We start from the raw sequence: 14483 nt of genomic DNA, 5'->3' as shown, positions 1-14483 counted from the left end.
GGGTCTTCCGCTTTGGGCAATCTCGTACCCAATGTGGTCCATCACATATGAAGCAAGAACCCTTAGGCTTGGGTGCTCCTTCCTTGTTCTCCCTTCCCTCTTTGCCTCCATGGCCACCACCTGGCTTACCGGACCAATCCTTGTGGGGTGCAGCGCCCTTGTCTCCCCCACCTTTGCCGGCATACCTCCCTTTGTCATTGTCTTTATCTTTTGGCTTGGACGAGGGTTCCTTCTTGGAGCTGAAATCAATAAAGGACTCCGCCTCTGTAATAGCTGTGGCAAGGTCTTGCACGTTGCGCCGCTTTAACTCCGTCTTAGCCCACAACTGCAAGCCATCCATAAAGAAGAAAAGAGAGTCCTTGTCGGATAGATCCGGGATCTCAAAAGTCAAGTTAGTGAATTCCTTCACATAGTCCCGAATCGACCCAACTTGTTTTAGCTTTCGGAGTCTGCCTCTGGCTTCATCCTCAACATTCTCAGGATAGAAATGCTTCTTAATTTCCCTAGTAAAATCAGCCCAAGTATCGATAGAGACCTTTGCCTATGTCACCATACTTTTTCCTCCACCATAGCATAACATAGTCGGTGAGGTAGTGAGTCGCCATGCGTATCTTGATGGTCTCATCGGTCATACCGGTAGCCTCAAAGTATTGCTCCATGCTGGAGAGGAAGTTCTCTAACTCCCTCGCTACCCAGTTCCCACCATAGTACTTAGGCTTGGGAATATCAACCCGGGGTGCTACTACCCCCGTAGCTGTGCCGGACGCCACCTCCCGTTTGCACAATGTCCAGTTCGCTCGCATTTCCTCCATTTGCTCACGAAAAGTGCCAAACTCCTGATCAACATAGCCACGTAGGGTGGCAAACTCCCCTAACATAAGTTCTCGAAATGCTTAGAGCTCCTGCCGAAAGTCACCACTTAGGGCATTGAGTGACCCTTTGACAGCATTTTGGACTTCAGCGTCCTCCGACTCCAGCCCATCCATGCGCTGGTGAGCATCCTCAAGCTGCTTCAACACGTTGGCTATGGACCCCTCCATGTTTGCCACACGTGCCTCTAAGCCCGCCATGATGTCCTTCGACCTAGCCCTCGTCCTCGCTCCTACTGGAGGGGGATTTGTTTCCCTTCCACGTAGAGCCTCCTTTTGGGTGCCATTCACGTCTGATAGCTCCGTCATAGCTTCCTCCATACAAGGTGTGACACCTCACGACCTTAGCTCTGATACCAACTATCACGGACTTGAACCTTTCCAAGCTCCCATGCGGCTTTAGACACTTTCCAGCCCCCTTGAAGCGCTAAGTCAGCCTACCCGAGTGTGCTAGCTTAGTAAAGACTAAGGCTAGACAAGTGCTTTGCTTACTTGGGTGTGTAGGAATAGATTAGGCAAGTGAGCAAAGAGAGTTTGGGAATGTATGAACACTTTTATTACTTGAGAGGAGATTACAACTTAGGTTGCTTGGTGAGAAGCAAATGAACTCCCACCTCCTATTTATAGGCCTTACAAGAACATTCTAAATGTGTACAAATGTGTGATCTAGATTTAGTATTTAGAATCCTCCAAAGAAATATCTACACAATTCTAGAACTATCTATAATGTACAAGACAAGTTTAGAGAATTTTAGAGAATTCTATACAATTCTAGACAAGTCTAGAAAAGGTTAGACAACTCCACTCTAATTTAGAGAATTCCGGAAAGTTCCATACTTGTATAGAGAAGTCTAGAAAGTTTCGGTCCATGTAGGCTCCATGTCATTGTCTGCTGGGTGTCCACGTGACGCCTGCGTGACGTAGCTTCTTGGTTGCGGGGCGTGACATTTGGCTCTGTTATTATTGTATGGCCATCACTCAAAATCACAGAGAACATCGTTGTTATTTTTATAGTTAAACCAATAGTTATGCTCACAGCTCACCGTAAGCTCTTACGCAAACACAATAATGATTTCTTAGACTTTCTCAATTGTACTTTAATATAATTTTCGTAGCTTTATGCTAGAGTTTTGATTACATTTTGAAATGAAAATGATATCTTTAGACAATTTCATTAATAATAAGAACTGTTCGAAAAGTAGACAAACTCATTAGAAATTTTGAAGTTTACTTTTGTTTTGACAGTGGACATTCTGAGACCCAAGCAGAAAAGGCCAGTAAAACTCTCCCAATCTAAATTTAACGTCTATGTCGCGACAAAAACAATAGGTTTCGATGATGGAATATTAGATAGGACAACTATAAAGAAAGGTTCAATAACTTCTTAGTTTGGCCCACTACATCCAATATTAGTTTTGCCACTATATGGGATATTTTTTGCGTGGAGCATATTGTCAAATTAAGAATGTGCCGCTATAATTGTCAAAATCATGTGAGGCACAAGTTCATAAACCCGGTAGAATACAATCATGAAGAATGCACCTTGAAGCAGTACAACGTTTAGGAACCCTAATTGAAGAAACACTTCTGGCCAAAGTTGCTCACTGAGATGATTTCTTCCCCTTGAAGATGCGATCATAGCGTTCCTCCCATGAATGATACACCACATATGAGAGACAAATCTTCCGATACAAGTTTTATGCCGAATTTACCTTACAGCGATTACTCACCCAAGAAACCGAGGAGTCCAAATTCTGGGTTGGAGTTTGGAGATTACACTTATCTTGAATGAATCTCCAAATTGAGGAGATAAAATTGCATTGAAAAAACAGATTATGGTGAGATTCTTGAGATGATTCTCACAAGACACACAGATTGTGATGTTGAGTCATTGACTTGTTGTCAAATGTTGGCAATCATGATGGAATAGCAAGTCACAAATTGAACTTCATACGCGGAATTATTAGTGATTCCCAGACCAAGTTGTGCCATGGGACATGAGTTACATGTCCCGCAAGATGAGCAGGGGCATGTTTATATATGGCTGTTAGTTCCTGTTGGTGAGCAATGCAGAGAAGTTTGTCATTCCTGGAAGCACATGATATAGGTAACTCTAGAAGCTCTGGATTGGCCATGGTTAGACAGTGTGGGATGGATCAAGAATTATTCACGATGGAGGAGTCCATTCTGGTGTCATCATTGTAACCAATGCTTATAGGATCCTGTTATTTTCACTTGGTGTCATCATTGTAACCAAATGCTCATAAGGGAAGAAAATCTTGAGCACAGATGACCCCTTCTCTTACGTTTTTGAATGTGAAAATCAATGCTCATAGGATCCTGTTATTTTCACTTTTTTTTTTTTTTTCACCAGTAAGATGGCAACAGAGAGCTGCATAATAATTTAATCTGATATTTTGGTGAAATAATATATATATATATATATATATATATATATATTGTACGTAGTAATTGCCACTCATTGAAATATGGTGCGAAGAATACAATAATTGATACATGAGAATGACACCACCTGAACATTGCGTCTTCACTTATCTGATCCATGATGGTTGTATTATTAGCTTACACAGTAAGCTACTTTTTAAGCCTATAAATACCAATGTATCTTGTATGCATTAACTGAGATAAGCAAGAATAAAGAGTTCACTCTCTGTCAATTTATTTATTCTTCCTCTCTGAACTTATATTTTGCTATATTTATAATCATTTAAAATATATATATATATATATTTTAAATGATCAAAACATGAATCGTTTGGTTTGGTGTGCAGGAATAAAATGGAATGGAATGCAACTTGGAATGGAATAAGAATGAGAATGGAATGGAATGAATATTACCATTCTAATGTTTGGTGTTGCACGGTGAATCGTTATGGAATTGAATGATTATTATCATTTTAATGTTTGGTGTTGCATTAAATATGGAATGGAATGGTTTTTCTCAAAAATACTCTTTTCATTATTTTTTAGTAAAATCAATCTAATTAATATTTTGAATATATATATATATATATATATATATATATATATATATATATGTGGTTGAAAGTTCTGTAACTCTTTGTCAATGACAGTTCTGAGTATATTCAGAAGAGAGAGCTTTACCACGTCTAATAAAGAAGCTCGAGAAACGTAAAATAGAATGTGAAAGATTTTTGGACTATTCAAAATATTTTTACCTTATTGGAATATGATGAAAGGCTTATTGAGAATATTACAAAAATATTTAATTTTACTATGGAATGGAATGATCATTCCATAGGTTTAGTAATAGAATAGATTTTCATTCCCTGAAATGGATTTTCATTCTATTGGAATGATCATTCCATTCTATTTATGCATACCAAACAAACGAATGGTTAGAATGGGCATTCCATTTCATTCCATTACTGTACACCAAATGTAGCAGAATAGTCACCAAATTTAAAATTTTAATATTAAAATAAATTATAGGCGCAGGTATTTTGTCAAGGAAATTTTAAAATTAACTAAAACTTACCCATCTCAAAACAATAATAATAATAATGAAATATACAGCAAATAGAACTAGAAACGAGAATTTGAATTGACTTAGATGCGGGTGGGTTTACCTTCACTGCAGTTATTGGCCTTCAATCGAATTCGCTTTCTTGGGCTTATTGGACGCACAAAAGTCAGCAACACGTCTAAACCAAACCCGATAATGCACCCAATAGCCATGATCACATAGACAAGCCTGTAACCACAGGCGGACACAGAGGGGGGCTTGGGTGGGCTTGAGGGCCCCCCTCCCAAATTTTTTTATTTTTTTTTATTTTTAATAATGCTAAATTTAGTCCAATTCAAAAAAAAAATAAAATTTAGTAACAGTATTAGCCCTCCTAAATATTAACTCATCCAAATAAGTCCAAGATTTAAGCTACAATTTTAAAACAAAGCCCAACTAAATAAGCCTAAGACAAACAAGCCCTAAACAATCATTAAAGCCCGATTAAGAGCTCCTCCTAATCTTCTATGTGACCTAGCCCCTCTCTCTCTAAAGTCTAATCGTATTTCCTTCAAAATTTTCAACTTTTTCATCTTTCGATCCCCCTAAGATTCAATTATCCTGTTAAATTTTTTTTTTTGCTTAGCCCTGGATTCGCCCTTGCCTGTAACAGTGGGCACCTATGCATGTATAGCCGCCCCGGAGGTGCTCGTAGCCTGTGCATCATATAAGAATCCGGCAATGAGGCCGGAGAAGAGAAAGGAGCCGAGTGGAATATTGAGTATGACAATGTTGTAGATGAGACCATAGTTTTTGAGGCCAAAAAGTTCCGGAGGCAATCGGAATTGTGACAGCAAAAAGGGCTCCATAGCATATACCAACCACCACTGAACCAATGTACATTGAACCAGGCACAGCCAAGGCCATTGGGATGAATCCAATAGCCATCATAATACGAAAAGCTGCATTCCATACTGATCTCGGCAATCCAGATTTCCTGGAAGTAATAAAATTAGTAATGACCAAAACAAAAAATGGTGTAGGCAATTTTTTTCTAGGTCATTTTCAAAACTACTTTATGTGGTGCAAAATTGGGCAATCGGGACGAATATGTCCCTCTACAAAGATTCAGTTTGACGTAATTTGGGAGATGAGACCACTTGTTATGTGGTCCACTGGTCCATGTTTCGGTGAGTCCAGAATGAATTTCATACCCAACAACAAAGAGAAAAATAGGAGCATTTCTGTACCTATTGCAGTACTTGTGTGAGTGTGAGTGTGAGTGTGAGTGTGAGCTTAGCTTACTTGATGAAGAACTCAGAAACCCAACCGGAGCTGATCCGTCCGAAAAATCCTCCAATGCTAAAAAGAGAAACAAAGATAGAATCATCCGTGTATCCAAACGCCACCGCCATCCGTCCCAAATTATTTGTCACAGTAATAGCTGGTCCCACTCCACAAAGAAACGATACAAACAGTACCCAAAAGTCAATAGCCGCTAACGCCTCCAACGCCGTGTGGTCCTCTCCGATCACCGCCCTCCGCCTCCTCTCCACTTCCACCACCGTGTCCCTGTTGCTCTCCTCCTCTGACGCCGCCAGTAACGGACTCGTCACGTCGCTTTCGATGTACGAACTAGATGTAGAAGTGGACTTATTTGAGCTGCTTAACGCAACGTACAGAGGGATCAACAACGGCGAAGCTAAAAGGATGAGAAGTGTAACCGCGAAGGCTAGAGAAAAGGCCTCGCCGTGAGTGCCGCTGAGATCGAATGCTAAAAGATAAACGGCTACTGCGACGGCAACGACATTGAAAACTACTAAGTAACGAGTTTCCTCTGTTTCTCCGGTGGTGGACGACGGTGGGACTTCACGGAGGAAGATGATTCCGGTGAAGCAAACCACGAAAGGGACGATTGCGAGCATGAGAAGGTAAGTGTAGTCACTGTCTGAGAATAAAGCAGTGCAGAAATCGGTGAATATGGCTGAGCTCAGACCTAGATAACCCTTCAGAATCCCAGCAACTGGCCCTCTGTGGTTCCGGAAGTTCCGAAAGCAAGTCACGAGCACAGCGGACTTCACGGAGGAAGATGATTCCGGTGAAGCAAACCACGAAAGGGACGATTGCGAGCATGAGAAGGTAAGTGTAGTCACTGTCTGAGAATAAAGCAGTGCAGAAATCGGTGAATATGGCTGAGCTCAGACCTAGATAACCCTTCAGAATCCCAGCAACTGGCCCTCTGTGGTTCCGGAAGTTCCGAAAGCAAGTCACGAGCACAGCGGTGTTCATCCAGGTACCGCTATTCCCTCCCAAGCACATAAATATACACATCTGTATACAGTTATACACATACATATGCAAGTATTTGTATGAGTAAAATAAAGTTTGTTTAAATGTCTTAATGAAGATTATTATACTAAGCTTACCAGCCAATAAGGGGGAGATTGAATTGTGGCGCTAATGACGAGCCACTGTCCGCCGTAACCGATGAATCCTGCGATAGAACCAATGAGAAGGAGGGCTGGAGTGGGCAAGCGGTGGGAGGAGATGCCGGCGAGAAGGCCAAAGGCGATGCCGACATCTTTGGCCACGGAGAGGTTGTTGAGCTGGAGTTGGGTGAGGTTCATGATTGATTCGAGAGCTTGTGAGTACTTTGAGGAGCTGTAGGTGTTGCCTGAGACGGATTGTACCCAAACGGCAGACACAAACCCTAGCCATTCACCGGCGGGGGAGGTCGGAGATAGCCACATGGGCCTACTGGAGGAACTATCACTACCAGTCTATTGCAGACTTCCAGTTGGTGGTGGTAATTATTGAACTGTAATTGGTGTAGTTGTTAACCTTTAGTGATGCGGACCGTCAGCTCTTACGACGCCACACAAACACTGGTCCAATCCATACCAATTATATCTTGACTTTCTGAATTGTGCTCTCCGATACATAATTTCACTAATTTTGTAATGAAAATGATATCTTTAGACAATTCCACTAGTAATAACAACGGTTTGAATATAGCTACTCATACCGAACTCTGAAAATAACAATCATTTTGAAAGAAAAAAAAAATTAATAATAATAATAATTCCGAAGGTAGAACAACTAGTCAATGATTATGGCATTGGTAAGTAAAACGAAAGGTCCAATAATTTGTTTGAGCGTGGGATATTGTTGATGTCAAATCATAGATGCGTCTGAAGAGGAAGACCAATTTATTGTCACGTTAAATAGATGACAGAGACAAACTACAAGCTTATTTAAAAGATCCCAATAATAAACAGTAGCATTATCCCACACACCTGAGAGACGCATTATTTACTTCAACCTATACATATTTATACAGCTCATTCATTACACAACACGCACAAACACCTATGTAGTACGGAGTTGTATGTGTCATGTTCGTGTGTGCGTGTCATGGGCGAAACTTGCAAGTAGTTTTGAACTGCTGTGTTGCTGATTCGTTCCCAGCGTACTGGTTGTCCACCCACGCAGAGTAACCCCCACCCAATGGAGCTCAAGAGTCAAGACATACACAAATGCACAACACACACATATATATATAAGCTCGGAACTAAATGAACAAGCTGGGTCACCTCTTGGAGGCATCCATGAGAGATTTTGCCAAGTGCAAAAGGGTTTTTCCTCAAAGGAGCTCACCATTGCTAGTCACGACACTTCGATTTATATATAAACATACTGAAGATTTAATTCATTCATTTTTCACTTGCGTTCACAATTGATTCATTAATCATTGTTAGTGACTCATTCATTGGCTTATATATATAAAGATAATTCATTAATTAATTAGTTTCTTGCGTTGACAATTAAGTAAAAAAAAAAATAAAAAAAAATTGAATGATAAGATAAATCCAACTATTTGATTTCAGAATTAGATGTATTATAAGCTATGACATCACTTAGATTATTATTTTATATTTTTATTTTAGTTTTTTTGAATGTCGTCATCACTTTTATATATATAAAGATGATTCATTAATTAATTAGTTTCTTGCGTTGACAATTAAGTAGAAAAGAAAAAAAAAAAAAATTTTGAATGATAAGATAAATCCAACTATTTGATTCCAGAATTAGATGTATTATATGCTATGACATCACTTGGATTATTATTTTTTATTTTTATTTTAGTTTTTTGAATGTTGTCATCACTTGATTATATCTCTGATCGTTTATAAGATTTTGCAATTCTTCTCAAGAATCTGTTAGAAATATTGGCTCTTTTTTTTTTTCTTTGAAAGATCAATTTCATATATAAGTAATATACAAGCCCATAAATGGGAGAAAAAAATAAATGGATTAACCCCAGCTATCCCAACATACATCTGCTATTCCATAAGGAGAAAGCCCAGCCCAAAAGAAGCCCACCAATTCTATCAAAGAGAGAACTGTTGCAGTAGAACTACACAATCCGGCCATTACAGTTGAAGAATTCAACTCAGGAGGTTTTGGTACTTCTGAAGTAGGATTGCAATGTACTCAAATTCATCATCATGAAAACTTTATATAAATTGACTGGTTATGAAAATAAGAAGAAAATTTTATTTTTACATGAAAAAGTTTTAGATAAAAATATTTCACGTCAAAACTGAGTCTAAATATAAAAGATTAGTAAATTATAGTGTTTAAATTCCACACTCTATAACGAGCTACACAAGTAATACAGTAACCATTTTCTTTTGTATGGCATAATATGCAGAAGTACTCCCGAGTACTAGCAGATAAATCTTGCAAATTGTACGCATAGTAATGTAAAAAAATAAACATGCCTAAGATTTTTTAATTAGGACCACACAAATCGTCCATGAACATTTGGGATTGAACTCATTCATTAATTAAATGAGTTGAATTCAAATTTGATTTTTTAACCAGCTAAATAAATGAGCTAATTTTAAAAAATATTAAATTAATTTAGCTAGTATAAATTCTTGAGCATAAACTTATTTAAGTTTGATTATTATAAAATTGGACATAAGCATCTTCATTCGACTTTCCCGAACTTATATATATGTGATGAAATTATATTGTATATATTTTATTGTAAACTTCATGGAACCGTGGAGGGAAATCGTACTATAACTAAACTTTGTAAGTAAACTAATTTTAAAAAAATTGTTGGTAACTTCACAAGCCTAAATTAAAACATGAGATAGAAATTAAATTTGAATTATTACAATTTCGAGCTGAGCCACAATCAACTAGTCAAGTCTAAAGAGTTTAAAACTCTGGCTTGGTTTAGCTCAATTTATTTGGAGCCTACTTTTAATTATTTTAAAATTAAAATAAAATAATATTTAACAATGAGCTAAAATAATAATAATAAATTGGTGGGCAAAAAATAATCATATCGAGAACATAATTTCAGACCCAAAAAAAATGGCGAGTGGTCACTTTTATCTTAAAACTTCTTTCCAAACCATTTTGTTCTGTATCTGGTTAGGACGAAATATTCAAATGTTTACTCCTTAAACAAAATTTGTGTCATTGTAGAAACCCTAACAGCCACTGCACCTTCAACCTTCTAAAAACACCGACAAAGAGATTAAAATTTTAGTATAGATTTTATACCATATATGCTATATTATTTTATTTTTACCTATGCTAAAAAAAAATTTCAAAAAATTAGGGGGGCCATGGCCCCCTATTTAGGGTTCTTTTTCTAGAAGGGAGTTTTCCATGAAAGATTATGTGTTAAATTTATTGATCCAAATACATGTTAATGACCTCAAAATTGTGTTTGAAATCTTTAAGTTCCCGGCGGGGTCCTTTCGGGACACTTTTAGGGTTCTTTTATAAATAGGAGATTATAAAATTAAAAAGTCATCTTCCCATCTCTTCATGCACGACCAGAAACTTCCATGGCAGCCCAATGTTTAAATAAAATATTTAAGATTTAAAACAAAGTCCCGATTCAACAAATGTTTCAAGTATAAATAATTGTCGAAGAATTATATGAATGAATTTCTTTTTAATAATTTGAAATCTAAAATGGTGTAAAAGGTTTAATAATTATTCAAATATATATGATCAACTTTTTCCTCTTCTCGCCTCTAATTAAAATAGATTCAAACCGTAAAGACAAGTATTCCAGAGGTGAACTGTCATCCTTAATCAAAGATTATTTAAATATATATTTTTAAAACAATTATATATATATATAAACAGTTGGGCCCTGTTTAGTATCTGTTTTGCTTCATGTGTTTTTGTTACAGGCCTACTACAGTAGTAATTTTTTAGCTCAAAACATGTTTGGATCGGTATGCTTTGTTGCCAATAGTGTCAAAACAGATTCAATTTTTGGGCCAAAAGTTGAAACACCATTTTGGTGTTTTACCGTGTTTTGGGTACTGTTGGCCCAAATAATCACTGTAGCGGAGGAAGTAAAAACACTCGCTGAAACTGAACTTGCAACACGTATATAACCCACGCTTAAAATATTTCAGTCATTTTATAGGGTTTTCTAGAGAGCTCAAGTGGAGGCGATTTTATGGTGACTCTGCTGTGTATGCTTGTTTGGCTGAAATCCACCAAACCGACCACCGATCTTTGCTCTTTTGTTGTCTTGGTCGAAGAACAAGGCAGGAATTGGAGAATTTGAAGCGATTGTGGCTATGGGTCGTCGTATAAGCGATTGTGGCGATTTTGTGGCGACTCTACACTATGTGCTTGTTTGGCTGAAAACAATGACCGATCCTTGCTTTCAGTGGTGTTTTCGCTCAATCTGACCACAGATCTTTACCATTTTGTTGTCTTCGTTGAAGATCAAGGCAGGTTTGAGCAAATTTTGCCTATTTATTACACTATGTTGAACATATTTCATGTTTCTCAGTTCTTTCTTCGACTTTTGTGGTTAATAATCATCAGATATTGTATGATTTTAGGGTTTTCCTAAACATTTAAGTTCATTGATTTGAAACCCTTTTTTTTTTCTTCTGAAAAATGACCACAAATGCAAGTTTTCTGAGGTTCGATTTGGTTCATTTTTCTTCAAAATAATGCTTATTTATTTGTTTATGAATGAATCAAGTTGCTTCCAAATGTCCATTATTCTTCCTGACATGTAATTGAAGTTTCTATCATAAACACATACGTTTATATATATATATATATATATATATATATATATATATATATATATATATATGCACATATTTATTCTTAATGTCAGCAATCATATTTATGTTGGTTTTCAAGTTGTCTGTGATCGATTTAAGTTTGATTGCAAGAAAGGGTTGAAGTTGTGATGATTTAAGTTATATTTTCATCGCATATTTAATTTTTATTTTTGAAAAATTCCTAAAAATAATGAAGTTCAATTGGAGAATTGGAATCCCCAAAAAGACCATATATACATTGTTTTAATTATAGATATAATTTTGTATGCACGACAATATTTCAATTTTGGGAAATTGAGTAATCTCTCTTTTGTTCAGATGGCTTCACTACAAGATAGTTTAAACAGATTCAAGAAGCAGCAAGAGACCAACACTTGAAGGTGATTGTGATTTGTGGCATTGTTCGCTTACTTGCTTCAATATCGAATTGCAGTTTGTTTTATTGCTTCATCTCTTTCACAAGGTATTCATATGTGTTGCTCCATGAATAAGTTTGGAATTGGCAACCTTTGCCGGTTAAATATAGTCCAATGTGTTATAGAAAAGAATGGGTAATTCTTGGAGTTGGAGAATTTCATGTCTCAATTTTTCACCAGTGTGTTTAAAGTGAGAAAGATATGACCTTTAATGTCATGAACCTCCTCTAAGAATTTTGCAGTCAACTCCTTTTACTGGAGTAATTTTTCTTTCGCTTTGTTTTGTTTATAAATTCTTTTATGGCTTGGCACTAACGTCCACCAAATTGAATCACGTGCATCCCTAAGTCTAACTGATGTTTAAACGAGGAATCTAGATGTTGTTGCTGCTCAAAATTATAGAATGGCAAGGTATATCTTTAGGTTAAAATATTCATTCATTTTGGAGAACTGGGAAATTTGTGTACAATTCCTTTACTCCTCAAGCTTAAGTCTTTGAGTTTATCTTGTTGAATAGACAGAGTAGTTATCTGTGAATAGGTTACAGAATTACAATATAAGTTTAATTTTAGGATAGCAGAATAATGGATATTAACTATACATTTCATTTAAAAAGAAATTGGGGATATTTTTGTAAGAACTTGAAAGATTGATCTCTCTCTCTCTCTCTCTCTCTCTCTCTCTCTCTCTATATATATATATATATATATATATATATATATATATATCAGTAAGATTGATTGAATGGAGTGCATGGTTAATGCAATACAGAACCATCAAGGGTCTCACAAACGTAGCAGGAAAGACTTTATCCACTGGGATATGTGATATGTATCCTGAATTTGCTTCAGTAGATTCATTTCTTGTTGATTTTGTGTACTTAAGTAAAACAATGTTGTACTTGTTGTAGCATGGCCAATATATATATTTTTTCCCCTGAATGTTGTTGATTTTATTAGCACATATAAACCAATGAAGTACTGAGAGAAAAGTGATTAAGAGAAAAGACCAATAAGAAAACTAGTCAACGGTATACCCCAGACTAGAAGAAACAAACTGAATTAGAAGAAGCAGAGCTAAAACAGCAAATTCAAGTCAGCTAATGGCCAGTGTATTTTATATCAACTACTCTAGGCGACTATTTGTAGTTCATTCATTTCATAATTCCTGCCCACCTCTCATTTACTTTGATCTCAACATTGAGTCTCTGTCAACAAACCAGTGGATAAGAACATGATTCAACATGGATATACACACACACACACACACACACACACACACATACATACTTTGGCAAGTTGAACTAGTGTGCCTGTCTATTTTTTCTTATAAGTGGTGAATCCAACTTTTGCTGATGTACTCTAAAACCTTCTGTGAGGGATTAAACATCTCCTAATTTATTTATTTCTCTGGCTACAGACAAGGGAAGCCTTCACACCAGAGCAATCAAAGGATCCTGCCCTTCCTAGCTTCTTCTGAGAAGTTAGAAAAAGAGATGGCTGATGATGTTGTTGATTTTCTTTTGGATAAATATGTGGGCATGAGACCAACACTTGAAGGTGATGTGTGTTGTTATGAAGATGATGTGTCCTATTATTGAAGCTTGTTTCATGGAAGTGAAATTTGTGTTTTTTGAAGTATGTCTCCTGTAAGATAGTTTTTCTAATACATTCCTAACAGTTAAGAAAAACATAAGGAAACATCTTTTTATTTGTTAAGCATCTTTTTCTTCGTTTTTGAATCATATTGTTGAAATTTGTAAACAATGAAGAGAATTGTGTTTGAACTTTGAATTATATATCCCGTGCAATAAACTTTGACCTTTTGATGCTTTAAAAGGTGAGGGAGACACAAGGAAGCCTCTTTTGCCTTGGTCCCATGTCACCTACTACTGTCTAATTTAATCCACCACTTAATTTGTTCTTAATTTCTTTATCATTTTTCCTAATATAGAAGAATGATTATGATTTGAGAAGCTTCCTTGCAAGCTTCCATTCTAGCAGGAACAAACCTATGGACAATCATCACCAAAGGAACAAACTATACCAGAAAATTTTAAATAACTTGAAGTATAGTTTCAGATCAAGATAATATGCAAAATGGTTGAAATTAGTAATTCAATTACTAGAACTAACATTCTACATTTAAGCTGAAGCACTTGCTTCTGTAATTACACTTTGGTTATATATATATATATATATATATATATATATATATATATATATATATATGTTTCTGTGTTCAAAGTTCAATATATCTATTAAAAATATGATGACTATTTATATAGAAATAAATTTAAAATTTATAAAAATAAATTAAAAACAAGATAACCAAACATATTTTTTTGTTAATGTTTTATTTTTTATTTTTTATTTTTTTATTTTTTTTTTGACAACAGTTGGAGTTACCAAACATGTTTTGTTTTCAAAATTCTTGAAACGCATAGCTTACCAAACATGTTTTGCATATTTCTATTTTTGACATTTCTACAGCAAAACATCGTTCCCAAACGTGCTTTTGGTTTTTGCCAAAACACTCCTATAGCAAAAACACTGTTTCTGTTTTAGCCAAAAACAAAACG

At 36.2% G+C, this 14483-nt stretch overlaps 1 protein-coding gene and 1 long non-coding RNA gene across 2 annotated transcripts; one reads left to right on the top strand and one right to left on the bottom strand.

The window, feature by feature from the left end:
* Nucleotides 1–5657: 5657 nt before the first annotated feature.
* LOC132293858 (protein NUCLEAR FUSION DEFECTIVE 4-like) lies at nt 5658–7403 on the bottom strand. The gene is made up of 3 exons (XM_059791502.1): nt 6783–7403; nt 6561–6687; nt 5658–6352 (listed from the first exon to the last, which is right to left on the bottom strand). The coding sequence occupies exons 1-3, from the start codon at nt 7104–7106 to the stop codon at nt 5658–5660; spliced, it is 1146 nt and encodes a 381-aa protein (XP_059647485.1). The 5' UTR covers nt 7107–7403.
* Nucleotides 7404–10808: 3405 nt separating this feature from the next.
* Nucleotides 10809–13695, top strand: LOC132293857 (uncharacterized). The gene is made up of 3 exons (XR_009477926.1): nt 10809–11142; nt 11805–11866; nt 13322–13695. It is a non-coding gene; the product is annotated as an uncharacterized LOC132293857 (long non-coding RNA).
* The last annotated feature ends 788 nt before the right edge of the window (nt 13696–14483 follow it).

The sequence above is a fragment of the Cornus florida genome, unplaced genomic scaffold (assembly GCF_030987335.1).
Source record: "Cornus florida cultivar Cherokee Brave unplaced genomic scaffold, ASM3098733v1 CherokeeBrave_3.0.0_Hap2_Chr02, whole genome shotgun sequence".
NCBI lineage: Eukaryota > Viridiplantae > Streptophyta > Magnoliopsida > Cornales > Cornaceae > Cornus > Cornus florida.
This window is presented reverse-complemented; position numbering and strand designations above follow the sequence as displayed.